At 60.4% G+C, this 12,446-nt stretch overlaps 1 protein-coding gene across 3 annotated transcripts in view; it reads left to right on the top strand.

Moving 5' to 3' along the window:
- Positions 1–12,446, top strand: part of PACS2 (phosphofurin acidic cluster sorting protein 2) — a 62,907-nt gene that overhangs the window by 32,312 nt on the left and 18,149 nt on the right. For 2 of the 3 annotated variants that reach the window (XM_060095527.1, XM_060095529.1), the window contains exons 2-9: positions 1,047–1,134; positions 4,269–4,358; positions 5,721–5,846; positions 6,845–7,007; positions 7,530–7,603; positions 7,928–8,008; positions 9,170–9,229; positions 11,980–12,137. In XM_060095527.1, the coding sequence (XP_059951510.1) occupies positions 1,047–1,134; positions 4,269–4,358; positions 5,721–5,846; positions 6,845–7,007; positions 7,530–7,603; positions 7,928–8,008; positions 9,170–9,229; positions 11,980–12,137 (840 nt within the window). The remainder of the gene's footprint in view (positions 1–1,046; positions 1,135–4,268; positions 4,359–5,720; positions 5,847–6,844; positions 7,008–7,529; positions 7,604–7,927; positions 8,009–9,169; positions 9,230–11,979; positions 12,138–12,446) is intronic. The other variant, XM_060095528.1, reaches the window with a different exon arrangement.

The raw sequence follows: 12,446 nt of genomic DNA, 5'->3' as shown, positions 1-12,446 counted from the left end.
ACATCTAATGTCCTTCCGGGCTTCCTCTTTGTCCTGTTGGTGATTTAGCAGTGTGTGGTTGAATTTCCCAAGTAGCTGGTGTTTTCCAGCTGTCCTTCTACTGCTGATTTCTAGCTAACTCCATTTTCGTCAGAGAACATACGTTATGTGATTCTGGTTCTTTTAGTTAGTGCGTGTGAAGCATTGTTTTATGGCCCAGGATGTGGTCTGTCCTGGTGAACGTTAACTGCTTTCATCCGTCTCCTTCTCTAGCTTTTTCCCTGGCCCTGCAGAATCAGAGCAGCCCCCGTGGTAGAGGGACTGAGCTGTGAGAGTGGCCCCGCCATGAGAGGGGTCCTGCTGGGCTCCCCTGCTTCACCGCTGTGTGTCAGGGACTATCAGGGGCGCACTGTGTCTGTCTCCAACCTGCAGCCGTCAGATAAGGGGCATCCCCTGCCTGGGAAGCCCTGGTGTGTGTCTCCTGGCCCCTCTGGGCTCAGTGGAGGGCAGGTGACGGTCTCCAGGGAAACAGGCTGAGGTGAAGCCCAGCTGGGGTGGGTGGGGCCTGTGGGATGGGTGGGGCCATGTGGGTGGGCAGGACCCTGGAGAGGAGGAGGGGAGGGCCTCGAGTGGACCCTGAGGGCAGGGTCCCTGGGAGGCCTGTGCTCTGGCAGCTGGGAGTGGGATTCCCAAGCACTGGTACCCTGGTCCCTGGGGGCTTCCGGGCTTTGTGGTCTCAGGTTTCCTGTCTGCCCGCCCGTGGACCCACCCAGGCCACCTTCACCAGAGGGAGATCCTCTGCGGAGGGGAGCTTGGTCCAACAGTCTGGGGGTGCTGATGGGTGCCCCCTACGTGCAGGGACCCCGAAGATGGCTCCCAGCCTGGCCGGGCCTGGGCAAGGGCTCCTGGGATACGTGAGGGCCAGTCTCCATGAGTGACCGAGGTGCTGGGGTCAGAGAGCCCGCGGTCCAGTGGAGGCTGGGGCTGCTGCGGTTTGGGGCCTTCCTGGAGCATGAGAAGGCGTCGGAGTGCACGGTCACTGCTGAGCCCGTCTGTGCCCTTTGCAGGTTGTGCAGCCTGACCTTGAAGAAGCTGGTGGTCTTCAAGGAGCTGGAGAAGGAGCTCATCTCGGTGGTGATTGCTGTGAAGATGCAGGTGAGGGTCTGCCTGTGTCACTGACCTGGGGCCATGAGGATGCCTGTGTTGCCCAGGAAATGAGAGGGGCACAGCCGCACCAGCAGCTGGACCCTTGCCTGTGCAGGAGGCCCCACGCTCCCAGGCACAGCAAAGGGCAGGCCACCAGGGTCACGGGATGAGGGGGAAAGCAAGCGTGCTGAGCTCACCTGCAGATGGGCCCCATGCAGAAGCTGGGACAGACCCTCCCTGCTCCCCACTCACCACCCCCCGCACTGCGTGTCCCTCACCCGCCAGCCCTCCACCCGGGCCCAGCCTGGCCGTGCTCACCTCTCGCTCCCAGGCCATAATACTCCACGTCCCTTGGGCCTCACAGGTCCTTTCTGCCTTTGAACAAGTGTCGGTGTTTCAGGGGGACCCAACTGCCCCAGCACTCAGCGCCCCCTTCCCCAGCAGCCCTGGAGGAGGGCCCCGTTAGCCGTGCGAGCTGCCGTGGCCTTTTGGTGGCCCCGGAGGTGGGACGTGGGTCTCAGGCCTGGGCTATACCTCGTGCAGCCCTTTGCAGCCGTCCCCCGCGGCTGTGGCCGTGTGTCGGGCCCATCTCGGCAGGGCCCTCCCTCCCCCAGCACTGCTCACACGTGGCTTTGTGTGGCAGCTCCTGGAAGTGCGGATGTCCTGGGTTCGGCCCCTTGGCTGGGGCCCAGTGGGTACGGAGGCCTGTCCTGTTACCCCCAGACCGTCGGCACCACACAGGACGGGGGTCCTGCTTCTCCCCCAGCCCCAGGCTGCTGGAGCCCAAGCTTGCGGCTGGCGTGGGTGCTCTGGACCTGGCCTGTGGCTCCTCGTGAGGCTCACCAGGGCTTCCTGGCCGGACCTTCAGGAGCAGCTCGTGGGCCTCGGGGCCAGGCTTTCCTCCAAACTGGGAGCTCAGGTTGGAGCCCAGCAGGCGTGAGGCCCGCCCTTCCCGGTCATTTGCTGTCACCAGAAAAGCAGTACATTGTTGAACAAAGACCCGAAGAAGCACTCTTCCCCACCGACGGGGCTGCCGCTCTCAGCGTGAAGCAGGCCGTGCCCGGCTGCACACCTGGGACGTGGGAAGATGCCCACTCGAGAACCAGCCCCGCCGGCCATGCTCTGGGCCTCCTGGCTGGGGAGGGGTCGATGGCGCTCCGGGTCCTCAGAACAAGCTGGTTTACCCATCCCTGGCCTCTGAAACCGGCACTGTTGACCTCTGACACGACCGGCCCCCCTGCACTCTGGCCCCGTTCCTCCGGCTGCCCGTCTCTGCGGTCCTGCCCTGGACCCCGTCATTACCGAGAACTCAGCCTCTGGTCAGGGTCCCGGGCCCCTCGGAGCCCCCCACTCCTCCAGCTCGCCCGAGTGCCCCCGTCGCCTCGCCCCCCGCCCCCAGTTGGCAGACACTCAGCTCCTTGCCTGCTTCTCCTGGGGCATCCGCTCCTGCCTGGGTCGCCTGCCTTTCACACCCCCCGCCCCCAGGCCCCTGTGTCCTGGCTCCCTGACGAGCCGGCCTCCCCCGCTGACCCGAGTCTCCACACGTGTGTCCACTGCTGCTCCCTTGCCCGTCTGCGCGTGGGTCCTCCTTGCCCGGGCCCGTCAGTTCAGGTCCTGACCTGGATGGGATCAGATGCGCAGGAAACTGGGGGGAAACGGCTGTGAGGGACAGGGGGACAGGCCAGGGGGTGGGGCGAGCGCCAGACCGCACACGGGGAGCCTGTCCCCGGGAGAGCTAGGGCTGGGGGAGGACTGGCAGGAGGGCCCCTCGGCGCACCCCGTGCTGGGAGTAGCTGCGGGCAGCACGGCCTCGGCACCAACGCCGCGTGCGTGCAGAGGGCAGGGTCTCCAGCAAGGCTTCCTCTCAGCCGCTCAGCCGCCCCACACTGGTGCCCACGCCCCTCCCCGTCACTCCTGTCAGCTCACACGGTCCTTGTCCTGGACCCACACCCCACTCCCACTGTCACCCATTCCTCTGCACCCCTCATCTTGGTGAGACGCCTTGGGGGCTCCCGAGGCCACCCCTGGCCTCGTCAGCCGTGTGGTAACCTCTGCTCCCTGGCCTGACTCTGTGAATCTGGCTCCTCGTGGGGCCCCCTGGACGTGGGCTCACGGGGTTTGTCCTGCTGTGTCTGGCTTCCTGCACTTAGTGTAACATCTCCACGGCTTGTCCATGTTGGGAGACCTAGTTTTAAAACAATACTATCATGAACATCTTTAATCCATCTGGAACTTATTTTGGTACGAGGTTTGAGGTTGGGACCTGTGGGGGGGGTTGTTTGTTTTTTAATTGTTTTTTTAAATTAATTAATTGATTGATTGATTTTTGGCCGTGTTGGGTCTTTGTCGCTGCACACGGGCTTTCTCTAGTTGCGGCGAGCGGGGGCTACTCTTTGTTGCAGTGCGTGGGCTTCTCATTGCGGTGGCTTCTCTTGTTGTGGAGCACAGGCTCTAGGCATGTGGGCTTCAGTAGCTGTGGCGCGTGGGCTCAGTAGTTGTGGCTCGCGGGCTCTAGAGTGCAGGCTCAGTAGTTGTGGCGCACGGGCTCAGTTGCTCCGCAGCATGTAGGATCTTCCCGGACCAGGGCTTGAACCCGTGTCCCCTGCATCGGCAGGCGGATTCTTAACCACTGCACCACCAGAAAGCCCCCAGGACCTGTGTGTTTTATACAGATGATTCACCACCCATGTATCACAGCCATTTAGTGATTAGCTTTTCTTGCCGACCTGAAGGCTCCTTATTACACACTAAGTTTGTTTTTACCTGTGTCTGTGTGTTTTCTGAATCTAGTTCTAGGCTTGTACTGCTCTCTCTGTCCTTGTGACGGTGCCGCTGGGCTTTAATTACTGACCTTTGCACCCATTCTGCTCTCAGTGGGGAGGGGGGCAGTCACGCCTCACCGTTCTGCTTTCCCAAGAGCGTGTGGCTTCGGGGAGGAGGACTTGGGGGTCAGAGGATATGGGCTCTTTTAAGGCTCTGGATAAACCTCCCCACGGGGCCTTTGGGAATCACACGCGCTCAGGCCTCACCCCCACCATCTGCGGGTCTTTGCCTGACAGTCTGAAGAGAGCTGACAAGCCGACATCTTCGCTGTTTCATTTTAAGATGCCTTCTGAATTAGGAGGTGTCTTGTTCTGTCCCAGGGCTCCAAGCGGATCCTGCGGTCCCACGAGATCGTGCTGCCCCCCAGTGGACAAGTGGAAACTGACCTGGCGCTGACGTTCTCCCTGCAGGTGGGCCTCCAGGGGGACCCCCCCCACCCTCACCCTTCCCGCAGCCCCTGTGGCCACAGAGGTCCCCTCTCCCACAGGGCTCACTCTCCAAGGTTAGAAATGTGCTTGCTTATTAGGTCGAGTCTCTCGTCGCATTCCCATGATGAAGAGAACGTAGTGAGGCCAAAACTCAGATGATCGGTTTAGGTCGCCTCATTCCTGTGTTTAGAAAAGATGGGGGAGCGGGGGCTGAGGGAAGCCACTCAAAAAAACAACATTGTTTAAAAACAGAAAAAGATAGATGGGGAGGAACCTATGGAAACTCGGTGTCGCAAGTTCAAACCCCTCGGGAGTATTATTTTGGGGTGTGCTGGCAGTGAGTGTGGGCTGTTTAGACCGGGACCCCCCCACCGTGTGAAGCAGCGGGGGGGGGCCCCCGGGTGGGGGGGCGTGAGTAGACCAGCCCTCCCCCACCCCCCAGGCTCTTCATCCCCCCCGCTTCTCTTTTCATAATTAAGATCTGCATTATTTAAATTCCGTGGGTGTAGTTCTGGCTGAATACACTTGCTGTATTTAGTATCAGTGCTTTTCCGATACATTAAACTCCTCCATTCTCCCTGTGAGTGTAGAAGACAGGACCGCACTTTAGCGAGTCTGTGAGAACCCTGCCAGTCCGCCTCTGCCCTCCCCCAAGACCACCTCACCGGGCTGTGCCTGGCTCCGCCGGAGCCCAGACCCACAGCAGCTTTTGGGTTTTTTTATTATTTTTATTTTTTGGCCATGCCCCGAGGTATGTGGGATCTTAGTTCCCCGGCCAAACCCACACCCCCTGCAGTGGAAGGCGGGGATCTTAACCACTGGACCACCAGAGAACTCCCCGGGAGTCAGGTTTACTGAGTATAATTTCCAAAGTGTACAGTTCACTGTTTTTAAGTTTACGGCTTCGTGGTGCACAGGTATGTAACCACCACCGCAGTCAAGGTGGAGGGCAGTCCCATCGTGCCCCAGCTTTTAAGGGAGGTTTTTATTTGTGAACCTTGAGGAAACGTGCACGTCTGCTGTGTGCACACGAGCTCTGCAGTGTGTAAGAGCCCTGCGGTCCCATGAGCAGGCGCTGGCATCCTGGACCTGGAGTGCTGGGTGGGCACCGCCCGCTGGCGGGCGGAAGCACCGCTGAGCAGTTACTACATGTCCACAGATGCGCAGGCCCCTCCCGAGGGCCTGGCCGTGTGGCACACATCTGCCACCAGGGGCTGTTCCTGGTGACCGAGGCCCTTGATGACCAGCAGGGAGGGAACCCTGGGGCTTGGGTGCGTGAGACCTCGTGGGTGTCGGTGAGCGTGGCTGCCTTCATCGCTGTGACCCCCGCTCCTTCTCCCGCAGTACCCCCACTTCTTGAAAAGAGAAGGCAACAAGCTTCAGATCATGTTGCAGCGAAGAAAGCGGTACAAGAACCGGACGATCCTGGGCTACAAAACGCTGGCGGCTGGCTCCATCAACATGGCCGAGGTCAGGGTGGCTGGGCGGCGGCCAGACCTCCCTCCTGTGCGCCCCCGGGAGGGCATCCCTCCAGGCGCCCTGGCCCCACGCTGTCCCTCCTGGACGTCCTGCTCGGCGGGACGGGGGCTCCCTGGGGTGGGTGGACACATGCTGGTGTGGGTCAGAGGGGCTGCCAGCTCACCTTTTTTAACTTGGCTTTTTCACTGATGGTGATAGGCGATGTTACTTTTCTCAAAATTCTTACTTTCTTACTTGACTAAGGAGTTGGCCCCCCAACTAAGCCCCCCCAAATTAAAAAAGAATCTGGTCCATAAAACCCCAGCATCTAGATGTGATCAAATGACCCAAAAGGCAGCTTCTAAAACGCAGAGGCACGCATTCGCTGGGTTATCATGACGAGACCCCATCAAGGTGAATGGCTTGGGCGTCTGGGACCAGCGTGGGGCTCAGGCCGGCGCCGGGCGGGGGGCGCAGGGGGGCTCTGCCGCTCTCCCCAGTGTATTTGATTCTCTCACGATCAGAACGGCCGCAGGGCCTCATCATCCTGGTGGGCCAAACCTGGTGCGTGTCAGCTCCGCGGCACCAGAGCCCTGGCTTGCGCTGGGGGCCCGGTCCTCCTCGGTCCCCCAGGGACACGGGTTCCTGGGGTTGAGTCCCGAGAGTCGGTGGCTGTGTCTGAACTGGCCCCTGCGTGGCTTCACACACTGCTCGCTGCCGCCGACCCTCGTCCCCGATGGCCTCTGGTCCTTAGGGGCTGGGCCTGGCTGACCTCCCAGCCTGGCCCGGTGTGCTCCCTCCCAGCCCGTCCACACTGCTCCCGTGTCTCCTCTCTTGGCCCGTCCACTGGCCCCCTGTCCTCGTGTCCTCCTGCACCGCCCTGCTGCTGTGCTTGCCCTGCGGAGTGCATCCCCTGTCGTCACCGCCAGAGGAAAGCCCACCCGACCCCCAGTGTGTGGCCCCCTGCAGGGTGGGCTGCTGAGGCCTCTAGAACCGCGCGCTGCCCACAGGTGATGCAGCACCCGTCGGAGGGCGGCCAGGTGCTAAGCCTCTGCAGCAACATCAAGGAGGCCGCGGTCAAGGTGGCCGAGATCTGGATCTTCTCCCTGTCCAGCCAGCCTATCGACCACGAGGACAGCACCATGCAGGCCGGCCCCAAGGCCAAGTCCACCGGTGAGGGCAGCGTTTCTGTCACGGATGCCGCCTCCTGGCCACTGGCCCGTGGGCTTGAGAGGTTGGGGAGGGGGTGTGAGGGTCTGCGGCTACTCTCTGGGCTGCGGGCGTGTCAGCCCTGCCTTCACACTGGGACACGGTCAGGAAGCAGGTCATGGGGTCGACCACGGTGCCTTCCACGGTCTGGCACGGTCATGGTGTGGGCTGTCACCTCCGTCGCAGTTGGGGTCCCCGTCTCCCCTGAGGTGAGGGTGGGCCAGTGGGGACCTAGTCGAGCAGGAGATCCAGTTTGAACCCTGTGATGGGCAGAAGGGCTGGGGGCCACGGTGGGGGGCGGAGGCACGTGGCAGCTACAAAGCGCAGCCCCTCCCCCCTCGACGGTCCACCTGCCGTGTGCGGGGCTGCGTCCTCGTGGCTCCCCTGCAGGCCGGGGGTGGGGGGCTGTCAGTGGGGCGCCACCTTGTTGCTGGGACACCGGCCGGAATGTCGAGGCGCCCGCCCTTCCGTCTGCTCACCCCGCAGATAACTACTCCGAGGAGGAGTACGAGAGCTTCTCCTCCGAGCAGGAGGCCAGCGACGACGCCGTGCAGGGGCAGGTAACGCGGGGCCCGGGGGGCGCTGGCCTCGAGGCCCCCAGCAGCCGCTCAGCCCGCCGTGGACAGGCCCAGGCCCCTCCAGAGCCACTGTTGCCAGGGTGGCAGGGGGCATAGGAGGCTGGGAGCCTGGTCCCCGTCCCCGGGGCTGGAGGGTGTCAGCAGACGCTGGCTCTGGGACGCCCAGGAGACCAGTCCCCTCCCCAGGCCGCCCAGGGAGGCCGCCCGTCCACGGGGGTCGGCCCTGGGCCAGGCGCACGGCAGGCAGGGGCGGGGTCCCACGTGTACTGAGGGTGGCCTGGCCCCAGGTGCCACGTGTCTCTGCAGGATTTGGATGAGGATGACTTCGACGTGGGGAAGCCCAAGAAGCAGCGGCGATCGATAGTAAGAACGACGTCCATGACCAGGGTCGGTGGAAACTGGTTTTACTAACAACACGGGGGGAGGGCGGGGGTGGGGGCCCGGGGCGGGGGCGGGTCAGGACGTGAGGCGGCCTGCCCTGGGATCGCATGGGCACACGTGCTGTCCCCTGAGCCCAGCCCTGTGGCTTCTTCAGAGGCCCAGTCTCTTCCCCAAATACAGCGTGAAGGCGGGGAGACCCCATGCCACGGCCTTGCCCTGGGAGGGGGGCTGTGGCCTACAGCCCAGAGGACCGCGGGCAAGGCCACTCTCCGAGCAGAGCGAGGGCCGGCCCCCTGCCGCTTGGCCCAGACATGCTCAGTGTGAGGCCGGCCCCCGCCCCCGTCTCTGCTCTGTGCCCAGGGGCTTGGAAGGGCTGCCAGGCTCCTCCTTTAGGAGGAAAATCCAGGCAGGGGCCGTGGCCCATCATGAATCGTCCACCCCCGGTGCCAGGGCTCCTGGGCGAGCTCACAGTGCCCAGCCACTCTGCCCTGCGGCCCCAGGCCAGGCCAGCTCGAAGGGAGACCCTGGAAGCCCCGGTGCTGATGGCCCAGCCCAGCCCCAGAGACCACTGCCCCCCTCCCCCAGGCCGTGCTGGGAGACCGTGGGCTGGTCCCCGTATACCGGGTGAGGCGCGTGTTCTGGACCGTGGTGTGGAGGCCCGCACGCTGCTGTGACAGTACCTGTTTGAGCCTCAGGTCCAGGACCCGATGCCCAACTTCTGTGGAGGGGACGTGGGCCTCCTTTTGGGTGGCCTCGGTCGAAGGCCAGTGGCCAGGGCAGCACCAGGAGCAGATGGGCTCAGGCTGCGATGCGCCCTGGCCACGCCCTAGGTCCCGAGGAGGGAGGGTGGGGGCCTCACTGGCACAGAGGCTCCTGGAACAACCACAGATACACCCTCCCTGCGGCTCCCCTTCGCCAGCTCTGAGGCTGGCAGCTCCTCTCTGGGTCCATTTCTAAGTCTGACCACAGCTGTGGTTTCAGATGCTTGTGAAAACGCTTACTGTTGTTAAAGTGCCAGCAGCCGTGTGCAAGTTCATGGGTGTTGCCGCGTGTTTGAGCTGTGCCCCCCGCCTGAGGCTGCCCTCACGGTGCAGGCCGGTGCCGGCCCCACTGTGTCCTCCGGGAAGCAGCTCCAAGGGTTCTGATGCCGTCCTGCTTGTCTTGCAGCAACAAAACTTCAAGCAGAAAGTCGTGGCTCTGCTGCGGAGATTTAAAGTTTCCGATGAGGTGAGTGAGCAGCCCCTCCCCACGTGGCAGCCCCGCGTCCCGGTGGGAGGAGGGCTCTGGAGGCCGGTTCCAGCTGGGTCCCGCTCTGCTGCTCGCTGCCCCCGTGGCCCTCTGGACGTCACTGTCTTCTTCAGGAGCGAGGGTGATGGTGGCGCCTGCTCCTGGGGACACTTGAGGGGCAGGCAGAGGCCCCAGGCGATGCTTGCTGTGTTTCTTGACAGCTTGCTGAACAGACCTGGAGGAGAGCGGGACATTGTCTTTGGGGGGTGTGACCACGGGTTTTTGTGTTTTGTGTTTTTTTATAAATCAACTTTATTTTTTAGGGCAGTTTTAGGTTCACAGCAAAACTGAGTACAGAGTTTCCGTGTGCCCTGTCACCCCACACACTGCCTGCCCATGATCAACATTCTATGTGGTTTAAAATTTTTTCTTTTAGCTTTTCTCTAGTCTCCAAACGATGACTTTGTGTAACTGTGATAACCAGAAAAAAATTAAAAATTTTTTTTTATTTTAATGTGATCAGAGGAAAATTAGTCCCCAGGTTCTGGACCCACCCAGGAGAGGTGGCATTTAAGTATCGAAGCCCCAAGACATCGCCATCACATATGTCATGATGGCCCGTAAAGCGAGCTGTGTGCTTCCCGGAAGCCGCGGCTGTGCGTCCACGCACGGTGGTGGGGCCTCCTCTTGCAGCAGCTCTTAGCGGGCCAGCTGCTCGAAATGGGCCCGGCTCAGCCACGGTCCTTCCCACACTGACCCACAGCGTCAACATGATTCCTATCAAATCGCCAGCTGCCTTTTTGCAGAAACCAACCAGCTAGTCCTGAAACTTATGTGGAAATGCAAGGGACCCAGAATCGACAAAACAGTTGTGAAAAAGCACAAAGTTGGAGGACTCACCTGTTCATTTTCAAAACTTACCAAAAGTTACTGTCATCAGACTGTGATGGGTCAATGAAGTAAGGTTAAGAGTCCAGAAATAAATCCTTCTATTTATGATCAGTTGATTTTCGACAAGATGCGAAGACCATTCAGTGGGGAGAAAAATAGCCTTTTCAGCAAATAGTGCTGGAACAATTGGATATCTGCATACAAAAGAATGAAGTTGGACCCCTACCTCACGCCACAGCCGACAAAAATTAACTCAAAATCGGTCAAAGATCTAAATGTATGAGCTAAAACTATAGACCTCTTAGAAGAAAACATAGGAGTATTTGTGATCTTGGGTCAGGCAATGGTTTTTTAGATAATGACACCAAAAGCATGAGCAAATGAAGAAAAAATAGGTAAGTTGGACTACATCAAAATTTAAACCTGCTGTGCTTACAACAATACCATCAAGAAAATGAAACAACAGCCCACAGAATGGGAAAAAATTTTTTGCACATCATATATCTGGGGCTTCCCTGGTGGTGCAGTGGTTCAGAATCCCCCTGCCAATGCAGGGGACACGGGTTCGAGCCCTGGTCTGGGAAGATCCCACATGCTGCGGAGCAACTAAGCCCATGCGCCACAACTACTGAGCCTGCACTCTAGAGCCCTCGAGCCACAACTACTGAGCCCACCTGCCACAACTACTGAAGCCTGCATGCCTAGAGCCCGTGTTCTGCAACAAGAGAAGTCACCGCAATGCGAAGCCCGCGCACCACAACGAAGAGTAGCCCCCGCTCGCCGCAACTAGAGAAAGCCTGCACGCAACGAAGACCCAGCACAGCAACGAAGGCTCAATGCAGCCAAAAATAAATGAATAATTTTTTTAAAATAATCATATATCTGATAAGAGACTTGTATCCAGAATACATAAAGAATACTTACAACTCAAAAACAGAACAAGGCAATTAAAAAATGAATTGTCCACTTTAAAAATTGGGCAAAGGATCTGACTAGATAGTTCTCCAAGGAAGAAATACAGACAGCCAATCAGCCCGTGAAGAGGTGCTGGGCATCTCTAGTCTCTGGGGAACACAGATCAGAACCACAGGCTCCTCTTCATACCCACTAGGGCGCCGTCACCAGGAACACGGAAGAGAAGTGCCGACAAGGGTGTGTAACAGTGGCAACCCTCACACATGCTGGAGGGAACAGATGCGGTGCAGCCACTGTGGAGAACAGGCCAGTGGTACCTCAGGAGGCTTGTCAGGCGCCCAGCAGTCCCACTGCTGAGTACTTCCCGACGAGAGATGGAAACACGCCCACACGAAGACTGATGAACAGTCACGGAGCTTCACCTGTAGTGCAGACGCTGGGAGCATCACCCTGTCCTCTCCCGGCCGTTGGTCAGACATACTGTGACCCCCCCGTGGGTGGCCCACTACCAAGAAGGAGCAGGTTGTGGGCACACACACACACACACACGTCACGCTGAGTGAGGGGAGGCTGCACGCGGAGCAGTTCCATTCACGTGCCATCCCGGGAAAGGCCCGGTGCATGGGGGCTGGATGGGGGGACCATCGGGGGCAGGAGGTGCCTGGGGAAGGAAGCCTTGTACATCCTGATCGTGGTGGTGCCACACCACAGCACACACTGTCATAGCACCGCTTGCTGCTCTAAAGGGTGCGTTGGGGTGTTAAAGCTGCTGAGGCTGGGGAGAAGAGCCTCCTGCCCAGTGCCTGGGTGACCGGAGGTCCCCAGGGGACTGGCTGGTGGCACAGGCTGGAGGAAGGGTGCTGGGCGGCCGTGCGCCCTCCTCCCGTCGGTCCCTCAGATGCCCCTTCCCCCCGGGCCGGCCTCACACCTCTGATCCCACGTAGGTCCTGGACTCGGAGCAGGACCCTGCAGAGCATGTCCCCGAGGTGGAGGAGGACCTGGACCTTTTGTACGACACGCTGGACATGGAGAACCCCAGTGACAGCGGCCCCGACATGGAGGACGATGACAGCGTCCTCAGCACCCCCAAGCCAAAGCTCAGGTGGGCACAGCCGCCAGCCGGCGTATGCCACCACGCTGGGACACAGTGGACACAGCCGTCTGCCTTCAAAGCCGGAGGTTGGCAGAGGCCATCCCAGGAGAAAGTCCATCTGGGGGGTCGTCGGGGCCAGAGGGAAATGTGGTTTGTGAGAAAGCAGGCCCTTGGGGGTGCAGGCTCTGGGGAGGGGAGGGCAGGAGCCGCAGACCCCAACGGTGCCCCAGGTCTGCGGTGCTTCCAGAGGTGAGAAGTGGCGAAGTGACAGCGTCCAGTTTGCATCTGGAAAAGGTCTCTGGGATGTGCTGGGAGCAG

The sequence above is a fragment of the Mesoplodon densirostris genome, chromosome 4, assembly GCF_025265405.1.
Source record: "Mesoplodon densirostris isolate mMesDen1 chromosome 4, mMesDen1 primary haplotype, whole genome shotgun sequence".
NCBI lineage: Eukaryota > Metazoa > Chordata > Mammalia > Artiodactyla > Ziphiidae > Mesoplodon > Mesoplodon densirostris.
Note: the sequence above shows the minus strand (reverse complement) of the source record. Positions and strands in the feature narration are given on the sequence as shown.